This window comes from Cuculus canorus, chromosome 1 (genome assembly GCF_017976375.1).
Source record: "Cuculus canorus isolate bCucCan1 chromosome 1, bCucCan1.pri, whole genome shotgun sequence".
Classification (NCBI taxonomy): domain Eukaryota; kingdom Metazoa; phylum Chordata; class Aves; order Cuculiformes; family Cuculidae; genus Cuculus; species Cuculus canorus.
Genome location: NC_071401.1, coordinates 184,392,193 through 184,417,062, shown reverse-complemented (window position 1 = coordinate 184,417,062; position 24,870 = coordinate 184,392,193). Strand labels below are relative to the sequence as shown.

Genomic DNA, 24,870 nt, shown 5'->3' with positions numbered 1-24,870 from the left:
TGCAATATTAACAGAGGCAAATTTTTTAACATATCAAAACAAATCTGCTTCTGAAAAGCCTCAGATAAATTGCCAATAGAATATTAATCACAATACACGTTATTAAGAAATATTACAAATAAGGGTCTGCATATTTAAGGTCATCCTTGCTATCTTGCACAATGAAGGAACAGCTAATACTGTTATATACTCTCACCTTCTCTAGATATTATAGATTGATTTGTCATTAATTTCGACTCATTAATGCCTATACATACCCTTATATTTTGGCTAAAATGCTATTATATGAGTATAAGCTTAGCTTTTCACTAGAGGACGTTAATGAATCCCACCTAAAATATAACTGCCTAAAAATCATTAAAATTAACCTGATTTATCATCATGATCTGTTTTAGTGGCCTTCAGAATTGGCCTTTTTCATTCACTGTGAAAAAGAGAGTACAACCTGTTAGCAGATGTAGGATCAGCCCGAGCAATGCATACAGCAGAAGGCTCTATTGTGCCGTTTTTTTTGTCAGAGTGTTTGAAGAATACTTATTATAAACAACAAAATGCTCAGTCTTCAAGTGCCTGCTGGTTAAAGCTATGTTTAAAGGCCACGTGATAATTTGCTCTCTTAATTTTCTGTTAATAAAAAGACGTCTGCTCTGCCTGCTTCTAAGCTGATAGTGTAAATCATTGTTTTCCTTAGATTTGTCTAACATAAACCATGGCCTCTGCAAAAGCCTCAGTTAATACAGCTGTGTTATAAAGGCAAATTTGGATATTGAAGTCCTATAAATAGATAATAAAATCTCTATATCAAGATTTTAGGTAATCTAATCTTTTGTTTACTAAGAAACAGGAAATCAAACTTTTATCTTGCTAATTTGAAAATCATCACTGTCCTTTCATTTTATTGTGCATCCTGCTGAATTTCGAAACAAGTGCTCTTAAAAAGCACTGAAGTCTTCTAAAACAATTTGTTTCTAGGAGCCAAGATGACATGTAAGTTTGGGGTTTGTTTTTCTACACCCTTGAAATGTAATTTATTATATATACGTCTTGAAGTAAGACTTTAGCTGAAGTATTTTTCTTGTATTTTGTTTTTCATTGTAATTTCTCGTCTTTCTCTGGCAGATTCTTTTGGTCAGCCTTACTGTTCTCATCTATGTGTGTGTGTATACATTAGCAATCTGTGCACTCCCCCCCCTCCTCTTATCCTTTTTTTATGACAGACTGAAGTGATGGTCTATGTTTTTTAATGAGGAAAGCTTATTCAAAAGACTTTAAAAGTTTATAAAATAGGTAAATATGCAAAAAGCACCAGTATCAACAATGTTCCAGCAAAAAAAAGAAGAGTCAGCCATGTTCGGTTATATTTCTCAAGGCTGCCTCAACAAAGCAGTTTTGCTTACGGTAACAATTCACTCTCTGAGAAGCCACTAGGAGAAGCTGTTTCCAAAGTTGAGGGCTGGAAACAGTCTACAGTCAACCCAGTCTCTATCCTATCTAATTCCCATTGGAACTTGAGTACCATTTTTATCTCATGTGCCATAGCTATTCACAAGGTTCTTAATCGTACAATACATCAAGTGACCTCTGCAAATTATTACAGATTTTAAGACCTCTAGACATCAAAATATTTCTAGAGGGTACTCCAGTCTTTAAAGGATTATTTCAAGTGATGAAAAACAGTCCATTCCCAGAGGAAAACCTAAATCCACCACCCTGTCGGTCCCCTTCCCTAGAGTAACTGACTGCCATCAGGACAGCAATCTTGGAAGACTGTTGTAGTGAAAATCTCTTTAAAAATTCTGTTCAACCTCTATTTTTGGCATCATTACTCATGTCTTATGGTCAAACAGCTACTTCCTACTTGAATTTACTAGGTGTAGTTCACGTGGTATTTATTTCAAATCTCTTTTGATATTTAAATCCAAGGGAATTAAATAGAGACAACTTTACATGTGTGCCAGTTAGATTATGATTAAGCAGACAAGACAGGTCAATCCAAATCCAATTGACAGAGTTCTCAAAAAATGGAAAACTAATATAAGTGAGAGAGAGAGAAAAGGCTACTCAGGTTTTGAGTGTTCAGTTTCACCTGGTTCTCTAATCCCAAAAGCATTTGTGAAGAATAAGTAGGAAAAGAATGTTGGGCAAAGGAAAATTTATTCTCCCTTCACCTTCTTAATGTTAAACTCTTCTAAAGACAGTCCATCACTTTTCTGGGCTGGGTTTTTGAGAGAGAGGTCACAGGCTGCAATAAGAAAGCTGAATTGAAAAACATGAAATCCAAACTAATATCTTTAACATCTGGAATAGTAGGAAAGACACATTTATTGCTTTTAGTTGCAAAATAGTTCTTATATGGATGACCTAAACCTCTGAAAACCAAATAATTGCTGCAGTCTGGCTTTTTTGTCAGGCACGTTCATTTGTAAATAAAAATAACCATCTCAAACCAGTGATATTTTATTTTATACTGTTTTTAATGCAGTTAAAGAAAAATATCTAGAATACAAAATGAGTAGGAGTTCTGAAACTACCTACTTTTTCTGTCTTGGCTCACCTCCAAGTCAGATTCTTATTTTCTGTGGATGCTTTTTTGTCAGTAGTAGATAGATTTTCTGAAAAGTAGCAAAAAAAGATCACCAGTACAATATGTGTCTCAGAGCTGTATTGTGAAAATGCATTTTTATGTTCTACTTGTTGCAATAAGGCTAACAGGAAGAAATAAAATAATGATTCAGAATTTCTGCTGTTTTCTATAAACATATTTTCAAGAGATGAGTTTTTCAGTGCTATAGATGATACATTTTTCTAACACCTTTTTTTGTACTAATTCTTTGCCTTCTGGAACCTTTGTTTCTATCCAAACTTCCACTGAAAACATACTTAACAGTTCTGAAAATTTTAGGTGTTGTCAACGAGGTGCTTTATGACAATAAACTCCATGAAGTGACAGGTTCCCAGTACGCAGTGATCCTAGCCTTAGTGCAGGTTGACAGATGTGACATCTTACTGGCTCACCTTTTTCACTTACTGTTATCTGGACCCCTAGGTCTTTTCTGTCATATATATGACATGCCTCTGCGACGTTTAATATGACAGAACTATTTGCTTTATCACTCCGGAGCACAATCTCTCCTGACAATGAAATCAGACAATGCAATTTACTTAAATTTGAACCTGTTCCATCTGTCAGAAGTCTGAGGTAAAGTATCCTGGCATCCATCAAAAGAAAGACAATAAGTTATTCGCTCTTTCACATCAAATTTATACAATAATATATTGATGTGCCTGGTTACTCATTTCTCCACTATATCTGATTTTTATTGTTGTCTTCATAGTAACTTAAAGAGTTTAGACATTCTTTCCACTTTGACTTAACAGATCACAAATATAAGTGATTTAAAGGGTGACAGACTTGTTTATGTTCTGGCCAGGTAGCAACTTACCCCTTCCAGATTTAAGTATAGTGCAGAAATTGAAAGTCATGATTTAGCAAAAAGATGATTCTATACTTACATAATTATTGATAGAATATTCATAGAATGTTGTCTTTCTTCATGTCATTTTACTGCAGTTTTCTCAGTTCTAGAAACATTGAGATACAATTTTGGAGGCTCTGGAGGAGGCACAGGACAGATCCACAGTTAGTGTGGGGGTTGTAACCTCAGATGGAAAGCAGAAGCTATTTTGTTACCCTGAAGCTGGAAGTTAAAAGAGTAACAGGAAGGTTTTATGTACTTCTTTTTAGTAGTGACTGCGTAGCAAAAATGCCATTTGGTAGACATGTATTTGAATGTCTTTAATTTTGTCATTATTTTAATATAAAGAAATTTATAAGACTAATGTGTGTGCCTAACGTGCTTACTACAAGGCTTATTAATTATCGGGACTTAAATTTAATGCTTAAACAAATGCAAGTGCTTTTCTTTTTTTATAAGACTGTTTATTTGTTGCATCCTTTATGGTATATTTATATAGAAGTCTTGTTTACATGCTGGTATTTGTCAGTCTGGGATGAGGAATGATTTGGGAAAAGTATATGCTACCTTTTGTTCATATTGGGGCCAGATAGAAACTTAGGAATTGAATTGAAAAGTTCAGCTCGAAAGTGAAGTTTTTTATATAGTTGCAGCTTGGTCTTTCTGCTATTCACACGTTACTGCTAATCTTTCAAATCAATGGGAAAGGAGAAAGGAGAGTAGCATGCGTGTTAACTGGAAGCTTTAAAAATAAAGATCACTGTTCAAAGAAGAATCAGCATGAAGAGATATCAACAATTATTAAATATTTAATATTACAGGCCAGATGGAATTGGAACAGTATCTGTTGAAGAGAAAGAAAGGTTTGAGGAAATTAAGGAAAGACTTTGTTCCCTTTTAGAAAATCAAATAAGCCATTTCAGGTGAGTGCATAATTTATTCAATTAATATAAGTTTGGTCTGGAAGATTTTCTCATTTTGGTCCTCAAGTTTGGTCTTTAAGAAGCAGAGTGACAATAAAATAGTCTACATGCGAAGAATATTTGAATATATTAAATATGGAATATTTTATTTACCCAAGTGATTGTGCTTATAATTTATTTATGTATTATGCAAGCTGTGTTCTTTTTTATGGTAGAAAAGATTTTGCAAGAACATAGGCCTGATTTTTGTTGGCCCTTTTGGACCTGAAGCTCTCTATGACTCTTAAGAAAATTGCCTGTATGAAAATAACTGAGCCAAAACAGTTTCTGGATTAGTGCTGATCAGAAAAATTATACAAGTAGAAAACATCTTTGATATATGGGAGCTAAAACTTTTTTCTGGATGTTTAATGCCATTTACTTGGTTTCACGATTTACTTTCCTAAATCAGCAAAAGTCCACCATCCTCAGTAAAGAGTTTATCATAAGTGAGGACTGTCAATGTTAGGACTGCTATAGCAACAGAAGAAGTTTAGGGAATAAATACAAGAAATGGCAAACTTGAGGTGCTATTACCTCTGATATTCTGTTTTCTACCAATTGATGGTGTATGAACCTTAGCATGAAATTGGCGTCTAGACCACCAAATCTATTAGTTTATCACAATAAGCCAGCTTAGTGGCTATATATTTGTTGGATGCTACTTTAGTGTGATGAGGTAAGTGTCTAGCATTCACTGGTATCTGGCATGTTGACAAATAGGTTGTTTTAGGGATTTTTTGAGCATAGAGAATGTCTTCACTTGAGACTTCATCTCTCTATTAAACTAAAGAGACCAGATATTGTTCTTGACACCAACTACTTTTGGGAAAAAAAATATTCTCCCTTCCTTTATTTCCTTTAAAGATTCTTCCCTGACACATTTTCTGTCTCCTGTCTTCCATGGGATTACATAGCTCTTGCCAGAGAAGCGATGAAGTGGCATAGGACAGAGATCTTCCTACCAAGGCAGGAGGAGGGTAATGACAAATAATATCATCTGTAGCGGGGAAGAAGACTTACGTCCTGGAGGGTAGGGAGCCTCTTCAAAGGGATCTGAGCAGGCTGAACCACTGGGCTGAGACTAATGGCATGAGGTTTAACAAGGCCAAATGCCGGGTCCTGCACTTGGGCACAACAACCCTGTGCAGTGCTACAGACTAGGAGAAGAGTGGCTAGAAAGCTGATCGGAGAAGAAGGACCTGGGGGTGTTGGTTGACAGCTGACTGAAAGTGAGCCAGCAGTGTGCCCAGGTGACCAAGAAGGCCAATGGCATCTTGGCTTGTATAAGACGCAGCATGGCCAGCAGATCCAGGGAGGTTATTCTGCCCCTGTACTCAGCACTGGTGAGACTGTACCTCGAATCCTGTGTTCAGTTCTGGGCTCATCACTACAAGAAGGGTGTTGAGGCTCTGGAGTGTGTCCAGAGAAGAGCAATGAAGCTGGTGGAGGGGCTGGAGAACATGTCTTACGAGTCTTACGGCTGAGAGAGCTGGGGTTGTTTAGCCTGGAGAAGAGGAGACTGAGGGGAGACCTTATTGCTCTCTACAACTACCTGAAAGGAGTTTGTAGAGAGGAGGGAGCTGGCCTCTTCTCCCAGGTGACAGGGGACAGGACAAGGGGGAATGGCCTCAAGCTCCGCCAGAGGAGGTTCAGGCTGGACATCAGGAAAAAATTTTTCACGGAAAGGGTCATTGGGCACTGGCAGAGGCTGCCCAGGGAGGGGGTTGAGTCAGCATCCCTGGAGGTATTTAAAAGACGGGTAGATGTGCTCAGAGACATGGTTTAGTGGCAAACAGGAATGGTTGGACTCGATGGTCCTAGTGGTCTTTTCCAACCTAGTGATTCTATGATTCTATGTCTGCGACAATCTTGTCATGCTTGCTGCAAAAAAAAAAAAAATGAATGAAGGCGTATTGGAGCTGGGAGACCTCTGGCCTGTGGTGGACATACTTATGATTCTGTCGTGTCACATATATGGTAGAAACACAATCACTGTAATTTCCAGTTAGTGAAATTCATTTTGCTCATACCCAATGGTGAGATCAGTGAGAGTAGCTGTGGCACCGAAAATATTGAAGCAGCAGATGACTTCTAAATATGTTTGAAAGAATAAAGACATAAGGGAACAAAAAAAGAGTCTGGGCATCTTCGGAATAATTCTTCAGGCCTTCATGTGCATGATACTAATTACAAAATATATAATAGTGTCTAAATAATTATTTGAATTGGAAGAAATAAAGGTAAACCACCATGTCTTCTTACCTACACACTAGAGTGTGTCGATGAGCTTGCAGTGTATCAGTGACCATAGGATCTTTTTACCTTAGCCTTGGTGGATTTTGATGGAATTCAAACAAAGTCAGAAATTCCTCCTTGAAAGCAATTAATTATATTATTCAAAGACTAATGCCTCCATCCTTCAGAGGGCTCTAAGGTTTGCCTTAAGACCCTATTTAATCAAAACAGACAAAAAATGCTCTGCCACATGAAAAGCAATTATTTTATCTTTCTCTGAACAAATGTTAGAAATAAAAAAAAAATAATAGTCTGTATTGAAACAAGGATACCAGCACACTATTTAGAGAAGGAAGAAACAATAGTGCCCTGGAATCTGAATTTATGAAGCATATAGAGTCACAATATAGGACATCCTGATGAAGAATTGGTGTTGGACTTTAAAAGAACATCTATACTCAAATAATGTAAAAAAATCACCTGTATCTTAACACAGAATAACCTTGCCTGTGAGATCACTTTCTTAAGAACATGGTATTAAAACCACTCCATATCTTAATCTGTCAAAATTTCTGTGATAACTGTGAAATACTGAATATTGTGAAAAATACATTCAAAATACATTCAGCAGTGAAGTCTGAAGCAAAGCATACACTGAGTTTGCCTGCTTTGGCCTTACTGTCCCTGAGCACCCTTTATTCCTTGTGACCATGTAGTCCCACCACCTCCCAAGCTGGCTCACTGCTTCTGTTTTTCCTCCTACCATCAGTTCAGGTATTGTGCCTTTTACATGTGCCACAGAACATTTTAGAGGCTTTTGTGTCTTCCTTGTTCAGATAGATGTTACAATTTTTAAATGCCAGATTCTCTACAATAATCTCTTCATCTTTCTCAAGAAGTCACAATGTGGGGCTCCTATTTTTTTTTTATTTTCCCTCATACTGTAGGTTTCTTGCTTTTTAGGTTGCTCCTTTAAGGCTGTGGCTTTTGTTTTTCAAGTTGTTTTTTTTTTTTCATAGTTTCCATTCTTGAAAATGAAAAACACTTACTGAATGTACATATGCTGAAATTTTTTTGCCTGTTCTCTTTTCCCACATTATTAAATTTTACTGGGTTTTGATCACAGCTACAGAACCCCTCTCCTACTCTGCACTTCTCAAATTATCTCCTGCTCACATTTGAGGCCACGTTTTCATGTGGGTCTTAAATTAGCTGTCCAAGGAAGCAATTCAAAATTGTGTCTCAAAATATTATCATTATATCTCGTCCTAGAGAGACATTGATAAGTGTGCATGTGTATACTTGAAATCTCTTCCTTTTATTAATATTTATTGATTTGCTGGTCCTCTAATTTCATTTAACATTTCCTAATCACTCGTATCATCCTAATTAGGGTGTCAGTGGTACAGACTTTCAAGGATTACCAGCACTTCTTTTTTTCTGTAATTTGTCAGAATTTTTCTAAACTTTGCCCTCACTCTATTGCTTAGCATCGCATGCATTTGTCAGCTGTCATTGTGGACAATTTAACTGAAGAGTGTATTTCTCTTCCTGCCTTTTCAGAGATGCACTGAACATTTGCTGTGTCCAGTTAGGTCACTTGGTCATATTCATCTGAAAAAGGTGCTCTCCCATGCCTGTCAGCTAACTTGCATCTTCCAGTTTTAATAATCCCCTATGGCCTTTTGAATTATTTTTACAATTGGGTTTTATCCAAGAGATTGAATATCTCTTTGCCAGCACTATGCTGTTTCCCTGCCTCCTCAGCAGCACAGAGACAGGACTACTGAGTGTCTCTTCATGCCTCTGCTGCGAACATTTCCTTTTCTTTAAGCTGCTTGTCTCAAGAAATCACCTCTTCTCTGTCAGAAGCTCCTTGTTTCAACCACGTACATAGACTTGCTGCCTATATATACTGTCTCTGCATTAAACTGAGTAATCCCTATTCTACTGTGGGTACTGCACCATGAACTCAAAACTGGTTGGGTTTTGGAAGCTTTCTATGTTATTTACATTGCGGAATGTACCTGGAAGGAAGTCTTTGATTCGAAATATTAAGTATAATCAAAAAATTAGTGACATTTATTAAAAAAACTACAATTTGAGTTTGATAGGAATAAACAGTGGGAAAGAGAAGTCAAAAACTGTGGAAATATGGTGCAAAGCAAGGTGGAGACAAAACATCTAAAGATATGTTCTGTTTTAAGATGATTGAATGATGCCCAAGGATCATTAAATCTACTTACTGTTAACCTGTCCCTGAAAAATTATAGCACTTCAGTAAAAAAGAAAAAAATTAGGCAAAATAAATACTGGAATTCTTGCTGGGGGAAATCCTCTTTTTGACCTCATTTACAGAGCTTTATTTTGGCTGACCAAGTCATATATATAAAATACACTGGTATGAATCCTTTTATCATTAGAAAAGATTTTACTATTGAAAAACATTAGAATATGATGCTACCATTCTCAGTGAGTAATAATAAGAAAAAAATAATCTCAGCAAAGTAAAAAATCCTTTTTCCAATTGGGGATATCCCAGCAAGAATTTATAGACAGGATTAAGAGAGGCTACAGTTGCCTAAGCATTATAGTCTCATTGAGCTGATATATTGGATCATCCAGTAGACAAAAATTGAAAACAAAGTGATGAATGGAATTACTTTTTAATTTACGTAATTTTAGAAATATCAAGACAGAAGTGGGTATGGTTTAAGTTATAGTTGATAAAATTTAAGATAACATAAAATGCTTTTCCAAGCTATTTATAATATAATAGGAAAAATTATAGAATATCTGCGGGCATTTTTATTCCCATTTATCTCTAGAAACTTAGATATCTGACATTTTATCCCTGTCTGAATCCAATATTAAAACAAGATATAATACACAGAGGCCTACTTCACAGCACCAGTAGCTGTCATGGCTACATGGGCAGTAGTACCTCTTTCCAGGGAGATGACAATTAAGCTCATTAGAGACCGTTAAATATCCTTCATAATTGAGAAAGTAGAAGTGATGCCTTTTGTCTTTTGTATTTTTTTGGTATTTAGGCCTGAGCTGCTGGTGAGCTAATGCTTCTATAATATGTATATGCATCACGACAGACTGATGAAGAAACCTTCTGCTATCATTAGTACTTTGTGTATGGGAGTTTTCTGCTAATATAATTTAATGCAAATTGTGTGCAGTTACATCTCAAAGTAATTCTTAACTTAGATGACATAATTCTGACCACTTTCTCTTCCTCTTTTGTCTTTTGTTTGTTTATTTGTTTACTTTGTTTACTTTTTATTTTGTTTATTTGTTTACTTTTTAAGGTACTGCTTCCCTTTTGGACGTCCTGAAGGAGCTTTAAAAGCCACCCTTTCATTACTTGAAAGGGTAAGTTTGAAAACATATTTTAAATTCTGCTTGAGTACTAAGTCTGCATTTTTCTTTTGCCTTCCAGCTACTGAAAGCAGACTTACGTCTCCTCAGGAATTTCACTACTGGTTTTAGTCATTCACTGGGAGTGTTTTTTCTCAAAGTCTTCCACAGAAGCAAACTGCTGTTTTCTGTAGGACTTATGTATTGGATGTTCACTTTAAGCCACTGTAGAGACTTTCTGTTTCCTTATAATTTAACGATTTCCCAACATTATCTCTAAAGTAGTAGAAGTCTACTGTACACCCCCCCCTTTTCCGCTTTCTATGGCTTCTGTGCTGATGATGTTGTCTATACTGATGTGTAACATTAAAAAGCTTCTATATAAATCAATCTTCCATAAATGCATAATCTGAGTCAATTTAAGAAGAAAAAGCTATATGCAGCAGAACTGACAAGGGCAGCTATAAATGTAAACTCCTGCCCAACAAATCTTCCTGTACTCACTGGCAAGGAGATGGCTTCATAATGATAAAAGCACCTCAGTCATCTCTGAGGAAAGAGAACTTTAAATTCCAGTAGACATTCCAGAGGATTTGTATCAGCAGGAGCTTGATGAAGGTATGAATTCCAAAAAGCCTAGGACCCAGTCTGTGTAGCTTTGCCAAAATCTGAGAGGTCTGGTCCTGAGGAGTGTCAGAACACTCCATGGATAGAGATTCTGCCTTAGAAAACCTCTACCATGTTCAAAAACACATAGTCTGTATGCGCATGTTTTCTTTCACTTAAAATCTCAGTGATTTTAGTGATGTGCAGATTTCTTTGTGTGATGCGAAACAGCCTTTTCCTGTCACTGCTCCTGCTGTTACAAATGGCAATGGTACGCTGCCTGGTGCTCAAGTAACATCATTGTCCGTCTTGACTGGGAATAAATGTGCATGCTTATACTTGTGGATGCAGAATGGGTTACAAACATTTTGTTTTAACTGTCTTTGAAAATCTTGGGTGGGGAAAAAAAAAAAGTCCAGAATAAAAGTTTTTAATACTGTATTTTCATTTGTTAGTAACCCAGAAAATATTCATTTAAAGAGATATATATTCTCAGTTTACCTCACTTGCAACAAGTGATCCATTTTATCAAAGGCCTATATTTTAAAAATGAATAGATGTTAAAAACTGGGAAGTTTTGAGAAGCTTTATATGATTGGTTCTTCTACTTGTCCATAATAAAATAGTCTGCCAGAAGCTCAGTATTTCCCTTCCTGCTATATTTGCCTTTTTCACTGCTTATTATAACTGGTCTTGGCACTACCCAACCAAAGACTGACTGGCATGCTGCAAGATGCCAAACCGTGGAGATAATGTATATAAACACCATGTAGGCAGTTAAACCAGGGTTGGAAAAAACAAAAACAAAAACTGCAAAGACAAAGATCTAGTTCCACCAGCTGAAGTAGTTCCTTTTTTACTTCTGCCTTAAGTCATTATCAGATCTGTACTAACTTAAGGATACATTTATCCTTTTCCCATGGATTTTGGGTAATGAGTGTAACCAAATGGTACAATTGTCTCTGGCACAGGTTTTGATGAAAGATATTGCCACTCCCATACCAACAGAAGAAGTGAAGAAAGTGGTTAGAAAATGTCTGGAGAAGGCTGCCTTGATCAATTACACTCGACTTACAGAATATGCCAAAATAGAAGGTTAGTACAGCAATCAAGTGCCAAAGTGGCTGTAAAAGCCAAAAATGCCTATTAACTGAATATTCTATGATCAGCCTTTTCCCTTTCCTGAACGAACCCCTTCCACAGCAAGGGGAAATGTCTCATTAAAATCTCAGCTGGTGAACTATGGAGCTCTTTCCTATTCATTGCTTTAATATGCCTCCTGGGACCCTGTTTGAATGGAAGACTAGAGCTTCTTAATTTAAGTTGCCCTTTGTTCTTACTTTTGAGTTCTCTATAAACCTAATAGGTTGTTTATGTTTTTTTTTCTTTAATTCCTCTAACTATTTCTAGTAATTAAACTACTGACAGGAAATTCTTTCCTATCGGCAGTAACAATACCTTGAAACTTGAAAACTGAGTATAGATGCCTTTCTGATGTATTTATAAAGCAGACGGATAGATAAGTATTATTTATTTTTGCTGTTATGTTGTCAGATGTGTAATAACAATCTGATGATTAAAAACTTAATTACATCCTGATTTCCTAAATGAACTAATGAGGCAAAATACTAGGTCTGCATTTTTTTCTGGAACTTGTGTATGTTCCAGGATCTATACCATTAATTTAACTAAGATATTGCTGAAAAAATTGGCTAGAATACGCAATGTCATTTCAGTATTTATAAACCTTATATAGAACAAAAAGAAAGTCGTAGTAGTCAAATGCCTTGTCCTGACACATCTGAGTGCAGAAAGCTTCAGACTGACCTGTAAAGATATATCCAGAAGTAGAAAACAGTATGTGTGTATGTATCTATATAACTGTTCTTTTAGAAGTAGAGTCAATTAACAGGCGTATATATGAAGGATGAATTCTGCTTTAAAAAAAAAAATCCCATTTTTATGCATAGTATGTTTTTCTATAGCATGTATTTCTAGCAATACACTAGAAGAAAGAGTTATCATAGCAACAAAATGAAGAAGCCTCATGTGTTTAGCAATATTATAAAGCCAACTTTTTTCCTTTTTCTATTTCTGCTCAAATTCTCTGAAAAACATGAGTTAACCAGTCTCACAAGTGATTAACAAAAAACCCATCTCATCACTATAGCAACCAGTATTATATCATGGGAGTAACAACGTGAAACCATCTTAGTAACCGGTTTATCATAATTAATTATGATATCATGTTGTGTTAAAGAAAGAAAGATGAATATCAAATCTAGTCTGGAAAACAAAAAAGAAAAAAAAACTGTGTTCCTTAGCTTTTATATTTCTTTATTTATAAAGGTGATTTTTAATTTTCAGTCTTTCAACAAACCTTGAAATAGTGGGTATAAAAATAGAAACATTTTTAAAAGCTGACAAAAGCATGCAGAAGATATCTAAAGGCACACTAAATTGGATTGGGAAAGTTTTTTTATGGTAATATAAATGCACTTTCACCTGGGGTTTTTAACTGTATCCTAGAGAATTGTGGCAGTTCCACTGCAAGTAGCAAATTCTGCACTTTAAATAATGCACATTGTTAACACTACCATAAGCTGGAACAGCAAATGAAACTGCCGTCCATCCCATGGCGTATTTTGACTTGCAAATTTCCTTTTGAATTTATTGTCTTTTGATTGAAACACAACTAGATTTCTGTAAGTGGTTTTACACTCAGGTAATTATAAACCCAAAGCACAATAGATTACTGCATAAAGAAGTCTGGGACCTCAGCAAGAAATAGGTTGAGTACTTTTCTGAGGATAAAATAGAATGCTATTTGAAAGTGAAGGGCTTCAGCATCATAACATCAGAAAATTAAACACATTGGTTTTCAGTAGACATGAGATCTGTAATGATCTGTTTCTATACTCTGATCATTACAAATATCCTACGTTTTTACCAATTTAAATGCAATAGTTTTCAGCAATAGGTTCCATTCTGCTTCTTTGGTTTTATGGAAGCATTATTGTATCCATACACTGAAATTACGTTCTTCCCTTGAAAGTAATTCATGCTGGTGTTTGCATTAATTGCTTACTTCTCAAATTGCATACAGAAAATATATAGTTGGGGGTTGTTCAGCCTGGAGAAGAGGAGGCTTCAACGAAGCGGCCAGCTAGTACCTGAAGGGGGCCTGCAAGAAAGCTGAGGAGGAACTTTTTACAAGGACATGTAGTGACAGGATGAGAGGGACTGGCTATAAAGTGGAGGGGAGAAGATTTGGACTAGACATTAGGAAGAAATTCTTCGTGATGAGAGTGCTTAGGCACTGGAATAGGTTGCCTAGGGAAGTTGTGGCTGCCCCATCCCTGGAGGTGTTCAAGGCCAGGTTGGATGGGGCCTTGGACAGCCTGATCTAGTGGGAGATGTCCCTGCCCATTGCAAGGGGGGCTGGAACTAGATGATCTTTTAAGGTCCCTTGCAACCCAAACCATTCTATGACTCTATGAGCATATCAGTCAGTCAAAATGCAACTATTGCATGATAATATCAATTATAATAGTAATACATCAAGACTAATAGTAACTACCTAAAAAGTAGAGATGCAAAGAGTATTCTAACAAAAATAATATTCTTATATTCTTTTAATATTATTTATGTTTTGAAGTTCTTAGCCCCAGTATGGGTGCAAACTCAGCCAGTGAGCATGAAATAGAGACTCTGTAGAACTAAACAGGTACACCATTTGTCCCTCAGCTGACAAAATCCACCACTTTGATGAGCTATCTATTAGGACTCTCACTGCTATCCTCAAGATTGTAATAAGACTTTAAGTCCTTATTTGGTATTTATTCTATTCTTAATGAAATTAAAATAGTTACATTTCTGTAATGTTATTTTACTTCTCTCTTTTGTTTGTTTGTTTTGTATTTAGCAACAGGAGAAAAGGACTCAGGTGACTACTGTTTGTGTGCATGTCTGCATGTAGTACAGATGTAGCATGTTGTGTCTGCTTTTTTATTATTTCTGTTGATTTCAACAATACCAGCACATTGACCAGAATATGTGTGAACAATAAAATTAATTTTGATGTGGTATAGTCCATACATTCTACATTTAGGCAGGTACTTAGCTATAGTATGTGTATTTATTAGGAATTTAGATAATTTTATAATTTGGGATATGATGCAATTGTAGTTTCTATGAAAATGGTGTAATTACATGATGGAGAGCAGTTTGGCTATTAAAATCAATTTGTGTATTTAGGGAAATATAATTTCATAGTCATCAGCAAAAATTTTATCCTTTTTTAATGGAGCTGCTGGTACTATTGATAAACATCTTGATAGGAAAACTAGTTTTGTAAAGCTGGTTTTATGTTTTTCTGATACAGCTTTGTTTAGTGATATGTTTCTTTTTATAGTTACAGCAGTGTTTTGGAAGGCTGATAGTTCTTTGGGTTCCTAATTTCATGAAGGTGTTGTAAGTTCTTCAGTAGTGCAGAGAGGGATTTTGAGTGCTTATATCCAAATATTTAACAGAGTGATCATAAAAAGAGCATGGCTAAAGTAGTATTAGCTGCACAGAAATTTGAGGGATTGTGCATACATATACTTTGAAACAGATGCATGCACTATTTTGTCTTAACTTATTTAAAGACGTACACACAAACCCAATGGAAGCCTGGTCGTGATGCTTTCTGGGATTTCCACAAATATCAACCACTGTTATGGGAAGGGGCATTGAGTTGGTACCTTTCTCAGGATGAAATAATTTTCCATCTGGAAAGACAGACCTGGGTGATGACTTACTTTAAAGTAGTTCAAAAGGGAGCTCCTTGCCAACAAGGGTCTTGCAGGGAGAAAGATGGTCCATTTTTGGAGGAATAGCTTCTTTAGCCAACGAGTAAGCGAAAAATAGTAGCAAATTAAAAATCCTACTTTTTTTTAAATTGGTGTTCATAACTGAAGATCCAGAAAATTCCACTGGCTCAAACTTTACACTGGTTTTCATGTGAAAGCTTTAAAGTCCCTGGAAATAAAAGAGCTCTGTTTAGAATTGTTGAAAAAAGAGAGCAGATGACTGGGTGGTGGTATGGGCATTCAGCCACAGCCTGTTAGAATGAGTTCGTGGGAGCTCACTGTTATCAGGGAATCTCCTGACTTCCTTTGATCAACAGGGACGGGTTCATTAAGCAGGTGATTCATTGTGCTTAGAGGCTTCTTCAACAATTTCTCTGTGAAAAGACCTATCTCACAGCATCAAATTCAAATGAACCCTAAGAAAGTTTTCCTACTAGGCAAGATATCTGAAGCTAGTTGGCACAAATTTTCCATTTAGTATTTTTATGCCTGTAAATATTGAAGAAAATCTCTCTTCAAATTAGAAATTTGCAAAACTGTTGAAATTAATTTGTGAAATGATAAACTAATTTTAAAGTTTGTGTCCTTTGACCTTTGCTCTCTAAAACCTCATCTGTACACTTTTATATAATGTGTTTCACCTCAAGTACAAATCTTCATTGTGCCACATGCTTGCTATTCTTTTTTTTCCTCAGGCTCATTATGGCAGAAATATAGACCATTGAGCACATATGGCATACAGTTACAAGCATAGAGGGGGAAAAAAAAAGATTACCTGATTTTGGTCATTTTAAATTAGGTTTATGCACACTTTAAAAGAAACTGTTGCTCTATTCTTAAGGTTTTAGGATAGCAAAGCTATCCTTTTAAGGGACCTGGCATTTGTCTATGTTAGAAAGTGGATGAGAGGAAAGCCTATCACATACAGTGAGTAAATGGAAATTCACTGTGTGAGTTAGTTGAAGCTAGAGGTTTATAGGCTGTGTTTATAAGTTAATTGCTTAATTAAATTCAACTTCTGACTAAAAATGCAGCTGAAGATTAACCAGACAACTCAGAAAAATTAATTTTATTGGACGGAGTAAATAGACTCTGTTCCACCAGAATTTTGTGTCCCATTGAACCAATTTCCCTGATGTAAAAGATTAAGCAGATGAAAGGAATCCCTATAAAATTATATTTTAGACTGGCTAACAGGACCAAATTGTGCTCCTGGTTTTGTCACTAGCTAAACTCCTACAGATTTCATCGTGAACTTCATGTACAGTATGCTTAGCCCTAATACCATACGTTGCATTGCATTGTCGTGGAAAATAAGGGGAGGCTATTTCTTGATAATGATTATTTACCCTTTAACTTGTGTACTAGATACCATATAGAGATCTTGAACTGCAGGAGTGTCCTTGTTAGGTAATACAGAGGTGAACATGCAAATTCCTTTTGTTGCAAAAATCCTTTTTCGCACTGTGGTTGCCAGGTTCCCGGGTTTGTTCCCCAAGTGCTCTCATTTTCACTGTCTCAATTGAACAAGACTGAATGCTTTCCCAGAAGATGTTGGTTGCTTTCTTAATGGCAGGCACAGTGGTATAAGCAGCACTTGCATCAACAGGATTTGTCTGCAGTCAGGATGACATTTTATTTAGCGCTCCCATGTCATTGTGCTATTATGAGTATAGAACAGCTTTTTTCAATAAAAATTACATTTGCAATGACAATTATGTAGAGTTCAGCATGTCATTCCTTACTGCATGTACTGTTGAAATTCTTATGGAGTAGTTAATCTGTTGAGTCAGTATAATTGCCATTACGGGAAGAACAGCAGCAAACCTACTATTATAGTTTTGAACCATGTCTAAGAACTCTCATATAATGCCCTTGTAGTTTGCAGGAGGTTTTATAATTTATTGAGAATATGATCACAGCATCAATATGTGAAAATCTCTGTTTAAGTATAAACCATTTTCATTTCAGCACATGCTGCCTTTGAGACTTTGCTACCCCAAAGTACTTTTTAGATTATTTTGTATATGGCGTTTTTTCCTCTCTTATTCAGTGTTTGACTTCAGTTAACTCTTCTTGTGCGTAATGTTGAATAAATGGACTTGCCAGATGCGGAGACCAGAGGCAGATACCATTCTCCAGGTGCATTTTGTATAGTTTCCAATTAAGAACTTATATAAATTTGCATGCCTCCTTCCCTTTTTTTCTGTCCTTCAAAAAAGATGCCTTCATTATCAAGTACTCATATTTTTATTTACATTTTATACACATCCACTAATATGCACAGAGATTAATAAAATACTTCATTTATTCCTTCCCAGAAATAAATGGGTTTCCCCATTTAAATTTGTTTGAAATCTGAGTGGCTGAGGACTAATGGACTCTGCTAGTGCTGCTGTCATTGCCTAAGAGAAGTAATAGAAACTTACTTGTGAATACATATTTTAGCACGAGGGCTTTATCTTGTTGTGGAGAAAAAAAAGGGACTGGGTTAAGGATTAAAGTCGTAAATGGCTGTGAAGCGTACAAGGCAGTATCTCTCATTCTTCTTAGATATTAATTTCTAAGGCATGAAACCGACTGTAAAGATTTGAATTATTAGGCAGTTGTCTTTTAATTCATTATTTTTAAAAGCCTGTAGTGACTGAGTATACTGGGTTCCTTCTGCCAATCAGTTTTAATAAAAGGAACAAGAATAAATGTGACTAAAATCAGAGCAAATAGTTACTGTGTGTGTGCATTGCTCAAAGGCAGTTATCATCCCAATATTTCTTTGGCAGACACACTGTCAAAGGCTGAATAACTGTTAACATCATACAACAGAAGGTCAGGAGCAACTCAACAGGTTGCTGGTTTTTTAAAGGACATCGTTCATTAACATACTCGTTACATACTAGTTTCTAACGAAAGGTAGTATGTAAATGCCCTCAAGGCTCAGAAGGATCTATCTGACTTAAAAAGAAGAACACTACAAACATTATTGAAATTGAGAAGCCAAGTGGAGAGAGTCATTGTACCTGAAGAGGACTTGATTAAAGCTCTCCATGCATGCTCATTTCACTGAGCAAACAAAAATGAATAGCAGCAGAGCACCTTCTTGGTCTCTGTTTGTTTTGCAACTAAATGGAAAGATGAGGATATGGGCAAATGTCCCTGATTTCAATTTTGGATTAGAGGCCTGGAGAAGACCCCCTGGACTGTTGGGTCCACATCCTGATACCACCCACATCCTCTCCTAACAGCTGCACTGAGTTAATCTTTGTCCTTCCCCTTTTCTGCACCCTGCTTCACCCACTGAAGGCCATTTCACATCTCGCTTGCTCTTCAGGTGTAGGAATTGCCTTACAGTCTAATTAGTTCCTATCTTTTAGCACAGTAACCTTGTCCTTTATCTCACATAGTTACCTCCTTCATTAGCATTTCATCATCTCCAGTTGCTCCTCACCCTGTTACATGTTTTTAGACAATTTTTTTTTTATATTTATACAGCTTAGGCTTTTATCACCTTATTTCAGAGTTTTAACCTCCTGCTCTTCATTTTTTCATCTTACAAGTCTTCCTCTATTGAAGTTTGAATTCTACCTCCTTGAACATTAGTAACAAGAACTGTGCAGTCATCCCCATGAAATGCCTTGCACAGTACTAGTAGCACTGTTATACCAGAAATGCTTAATCTAACATATTCAAGGAAAGGCTTGTCTTTGCATGTCTGCATAATTTTTTTTTTGTAGTTGCACACAGCCATTCTGTGAAAAGCTAATTTGATCCAGTTTTCATAGTTCTGATCATTTCTAGCTGATGAGATGCCAGTTTATAGTGAATATTTATCGTCACTCATGTATCAAAAGTTTAATTCCCTCCCTCTTGAACCATTAAATTTTGCTTATCTTTCAAATTCTTTGGAATTATCCAATTCTTGTTGCTGCACATTGACACTGTTGTGTATTGCCAGTGTTTTACAACGTTGTCATCAGTGCACTCCAAATATTAAAATATGAAAATATTAACGTGCAGCTCTGAGGTGGACCTGCAAGGATTTCCTCAAGAAATTGTTCTTTGCTCTTTCTCAGCACTACCCATTGCCTTTCTCTCCAGGCAGTTTCTTTATACAATACACAGCTTCTTTTTTTATCTTCATTTTTTTCAGGTTAACTTGTAGTTTTCTAGTGAGGTTCAGTATCAAGTGATTTAGTAATGTCAGAATAGATAAGATCAACTGAATTTCTTATCTAAGTATGTATCAAGAAAAGCTACTGCACAAGTGTACTGCAAGATTTACAGATCTGTGTTACATTTTTTTTTATTTTATGTCCTCGCTGGTTTTTTTTCATTTTATGTCCTCAATTTCTTCTTCAATTTATGTCATTTCCTCAAAACTGATTTTTGAGTTAATGATTGGCCCATGAAGGTGACTCCATTGAATAATACAAGAAAGTTTTTAAAAAATAAAACATAGTACTATGGCCCACTTTATAAAATGATAGGTTTTAGACTAGGAGATGTGAATTCAAACTTTCTACAGATTTCATAATCTCTCTGTACATAATTTGTAATGGTAATTAATTTTTAAATTTCTTTTGTCCCTAAAATTAAAAATCCTGTTGAATTCTTAGAAAGCAATTATGGAACCTCTGGTTTCTACATCATAATTAAAGCTAAATGCCATTATTTATGTAAGGCTAGAATTACTTTTTTTTTAACCAGAAGAATATAGGATCGCCTCTCCGCTGTCCACTCCTTACTTTTTCATGCAGAATTACTTATGTGTGATTTTGCAAGAAAATCCATTACAGTCAAATTGAAATCATCTATGAGTGGATTATCCCAGTTGTGGATAAACTCTGGAGAATCGGTTCATGTCTATTAACATATATTAGCTCCAGTTTATTGATGTTTGTACTGCTTTTGATACAAGTCCAGAAGCAGTCTTGCTGGTTTCACATGTCAAAAAGCCCTAATTAATGGGCCCTACTGAAGTAGCGTTGGCTCCATTCAGGTCAAATTGTCATGTATCTATATTATCAAATTATATTGTGACATATTTTACTGCAGGACTTCCCTATTATCCCCTCTGCATCAATACTAGTTCACTCCAAGGCTCCTCTTTGGGGTGAATAATCAGATTCCTTGATTATTTAGGAGTAAAGGGTAGGTCATTCAGACTCCATATGCTACAACTGGATTTGAAAAGAAACAGATAAGATTGAGATATCTCTGTACAATATCCTAACAGGCAGTGTTCCTTCAGAAACTCCAAAAATTGCCCACGCTGTGCACTGCTGTGTGTGCAGCACGTCATGGAAGAAGTTTGGTGCCCAGCAGTCATCAGGTTGTCTACCCTGTTGTGGGTCTAACTCTGGCAAATGCGTACAAGTGAATTAGTTGCTAGTTAAACACCTCCATCAGTAGACATTTTGCACTTTCTCCAGGCTTGAAAGCTGGTAGCATTAATGTTACATCACAACATTAATGCATTATATTACAGCACAACATATGAACATACGAGCATATGAACACTGGCACATATGAACGCTGGTTGCCCGGGAGGTTGTGGATGCCCCATCCCTGGAGGTGTTCAAGGCCAGGTTGGATGGGGCCTTGGGCAGACTGATCTAGTGGGATGTCCTTGCCCATGGCATGGGATTTGAAACTAGATGATCTTTAAGGTCTGTTCCAACCCAAACTATTCTGTCAGTGCTGCCAGTGACCAGCTAACAGTGTAGATGAAAATTAAATTCCAGTTGTCTTAATGAAGGATCAAAATGCTAACTAGATGTTCTGTTGCAGTCTGGCATAAAATGATCTTGACCAACACCTAAACTGCAGTATCACCACAGAAGTCTCCAACTCCACCTAGCTATCTGGATGAGAAGGTGCCTGTAACTCATGTGGGCTGTGGACTTGGGGTCTCTCTCAGAGCCCTTGGTGGTGGAGAGATGTAATGATCCCAGGGAGCAGCCATTCTCAAGTGCCACACAACTATTTGCCTTTTTTCTATTATTGCTGCCCATGGTCTTTGGAGACCCTCTGACTTGGAGACAGGTTGGCTGTCCTGAGTGTCCTTGATCTGGGTATGCTGGTTTGAAGAAAATGAGGAAGGATGAAATACTGGATGGGAAAAGCAGTAAAGGATATATGCTATACTACAGGGGAAATACTGGCAGGGCATAGACAGGTACCTCCCAGGTGCACTGTAGCCAAAGAGGAGAAACAACTCTTTAGTCAGCAGATTCCTGTGCTCACCAAATGCCAATGAGAAATTAAATACATATAATTAGCATCTTACATATGGGGAGAAAAATTAAGTGGTGAATTGTACATTTGTCTTCAAGGATAAATTCTCTTCTGGAAAGCAAGCTTAAGTTAGGTTTTAGGCATAATGATGTTAGGTTTTAGACATACTGATGAGCTCAAGAAAGGAGGAACATGGAGAAGCTCTCTGACCTGTGTGACTGTCTCTTCCAGCACTATACTCCATTGGTCCATGAAGCGGTCACCTTTTTGTTTCAGTAGTGTTTCAGTCAGTCAACTTAGCTCATTTAACAATGTTTTCTTGGTACCTATCTGACTCACTGATAATGCGTACTCAAGAAAGCATCTATTATTTGCGAAGCCTGGTTTGCTTTTTCGTTTCAGCAGAATGTGAAGGTGAAAGCAGATGATTGATGGCTTTTTCTGTTTATTTGCTAAAAGATGTCAAGCAGCATATTTACTGGCTCGACTCCTGCTGCAACTTGTTAGTTTGAGCAGTGTAAACACATCTTAACAACCCTTAGTAATTGTGAGGAGAAAGACATCATGAATATAATGAAAACTGACAGCACTGATTTCCATTCCCGTAATTTTTTTACGCTTATAAAGACAATCACAGATGTTTTGCTCAGACATTTTGGAGGTTCTGAAACTTCCAGATAACAGTTTATTGCTACTCATATTTCAAATATGCTATTTGTTTGATTTAAAAAAAAAAGTTTATATTTAGCTCAAATTATTTTATGGCCCCTTATACACCTGAGTAAATGATGATTATTCATGACACATATTCACTAGATTTTGGAAAGAGAATGGTCATTAGTTACAAAGAAGACTAGCTGATGTGGTAACTTAGAGATGGAAGAGGAAACTTTAGGCAAAGCCAAAGTGAAATATAAGGAAGCATATACCATCCAAATGAAATATTCTTTGAATAAGTAAGTCACAAAAAATTAGGAAGATTTGTCCAGGGATGCAGAGTGAGCGCATTTCTCTGCCACCTTTTCTTATCAACAGATCTGAAAGGAAAATATTTATTTTTAAAATATTGTTGAAAGCTGTATGAAACATCAAGAGTAATTTGCGTGTTTTTAGCAAGTAGTTCCAGAGTAAACTAGTAAATAATAAATAGCATGGGAAAGATAAAGCAAACTTGAAATTGGATTTCATTGAACCTAATTTGTCCCACACCTTTAGTCATTCCTGCCATGAAACATCACTCAGAAGCTTGCCATACTCACCTCAAATGGAAATGTATAGTTTTTGTCCTCTTTTTCCTCATAAACACACAAATCCTATTGAAAAAAATATTCCTGAACATTAGTCCCATAATTACTGAAATCCTTGCAATTTCTTCCTTAAATAATTTATCATGACTGATTTATTTTTATGCCAGCATTGTCCCTGATCGTAAGTAGGTATTCTCCTTCCCACATGTCCCACTGGGAATACTGTGTTCCCACACTGCTCGTGTTGGGACTCCTGCAGGAACTGTGTAGGATCTCCTCTTTCATCCTTCATTTTATTAGGCTTATTATGCCTTTCAAACAAACAAACAAACATCGCAACAAGACTAGACTCTATATTCAATGCCATTTCAGAATTCTTATCCTTTCAATGCGATTTCTGACCAAAATTCATCATGTCAGCTCAGATGACCAGAACTGTATTTCCTCAGTGCCTTGCTCAATGGAAATAATACTTCTCTGAGATGATGTTTCTTCTCATCAAGATCTCATTACAGTGGTAGTTCAGAGTAATCTCAAGTAAATCTATGGTCTTTCTCCTGCTCTCCCCTCTGGTAAAGATGTCTGTTCAATAGCCATTTTTTGGCTAACTTGAGGTTATTCCAGGTGTGGAATAAGTGAACTTACTCCAATGCAAAAATGCAACATCAGATTCAATGTAGTTATTAGAATTGCTTTTTTACTAGTTTAGAGGAGCCCTTCTACGGTATAATTTTTGAATAGTTTACAGCTTATTTAGTTTCACTAGGAATTAATGCAATTATGAATGTGATTATTTTGTTTACTTTGTTAGTGGTAAGGTCTGTAGAGATCAGGCTGAATTTGTAATGAAATGAGTTGTTTATGCTGAAATCAGATACGCCAGTCATGCTTTGTATTAATATCACCTGCTTATTCCTAAGACTCATTAACATCAGTGATACTAATAATGATGTATCAGCTGTATGAATAGTCTTTGCTATGTGTTCAGGGAGGGGAACGCACTGACTACTACAGGAAACAAGCAGTGTCAGCCCAACATAAGCATAGAAACCACTACTTAAATCTGAATCCAATATTAGTCTTTATACTATAACCTAAATAAGAAGAATTAGACCAATCCTTTCTGATCTCACTTGGTGTAATACATTAATATAGTTGTGGTTATATTCATGTAAATATTCTACAGTTTCAAATTTGTAAATTCAGTGCAATATTAACAACTGCAATCTTGACATTGTGATATAGTTTTGAGTCCTGGTGTATGTTTTATGCTTCATCACGTTCATACAGTTACTCTTTCTTGAGTTAGATTGTGGGTTTGGAAATCACATTATTTCAAAATGTCTATGTGGTGTATTTTAATAAGACTGGAAAAAAATTTGCTTCAGTAACTAATATACTTGTTTTGGTTTTTGCGTAAAAACTACAAAACAAGGATTTGTAGTCACCTTCAAGTAGGTGTCTACTGGACACCTTTGCTGGAGGTTCTAATTCAATGTTTCTTCAGAAATTGCACTAAATCTATATATTTAATCAAGGTACGGTGCATCAGTGTGTTAGTGCTGAAGAACTGGACAAAGTCGCCTGCCTTTAAGATGTCTGAAAAGTTGTATTGACTTGCCAGGAATGTTAAGTGTTAAAATGTTTAGTGCATGCAGTTTGATAGTCTAACTGACTTCACGGAGATTATGTAAGTTTTTTAATTAATCTGCTGATGTTCTATGTCATGATGAGTGCATAAAGTGGGAAAGAAATGTCAGCAGAATTTTCTGCATATGAAGGTGCGTATTCATGTGATTTGCTATTCATGTGATCCATGAACATGCACGGGAAGTGAGAAAATAGGATTCCTGAGACCCTCACTCACCTTGTGTTATCAGCTTCA

At 36.3% G+C, this 24,870-nt stretch overlaps 1 protein-coding gene across 9 annotated transcripts in view; it reads left to right on the top strand.

The window, feature by feature from the left end:
- The window catches only part of CADPS2 (calcium dependent secretion activator 2), a 316,209-nt gene that overhangs the window by 225,962 nt on the left and 65,377 nt on the right, over positions 1-24,870 (top strand). For 5 of the 9 annotated variants that reach the window (XR_008449684.1, XM_054065601.1, XM_054065594.1 and 2 more), the window contains exons 14-17: positions 4,298-4,399; positions 9,997-10,060; positions 11,623-11,746; positions 14,577-14,597. Coding sequence is in view for 8 of the 9 variants with exons in the window: in XM_054065601.1 (XP_053921576.1) it covers positions 4,298-4,399; positions 9,997-10,060; positions 11,623-11,746; positions 14,577-14,597 (311 nt within the window). In the remaining variant the exon portion in view is untranslated. The remainder of the gene's footprint in view (positions 1-4,297; positions 4,400-9,996; positions 10,061-11,622; positions 11,747-14,576; positions 14,598-24,870) is intronic. The other 4 variants (XM_054065620.1, XM_054065610.1, XM_054065632.1 and 1 more) reach the window with 1 other exon arrangement.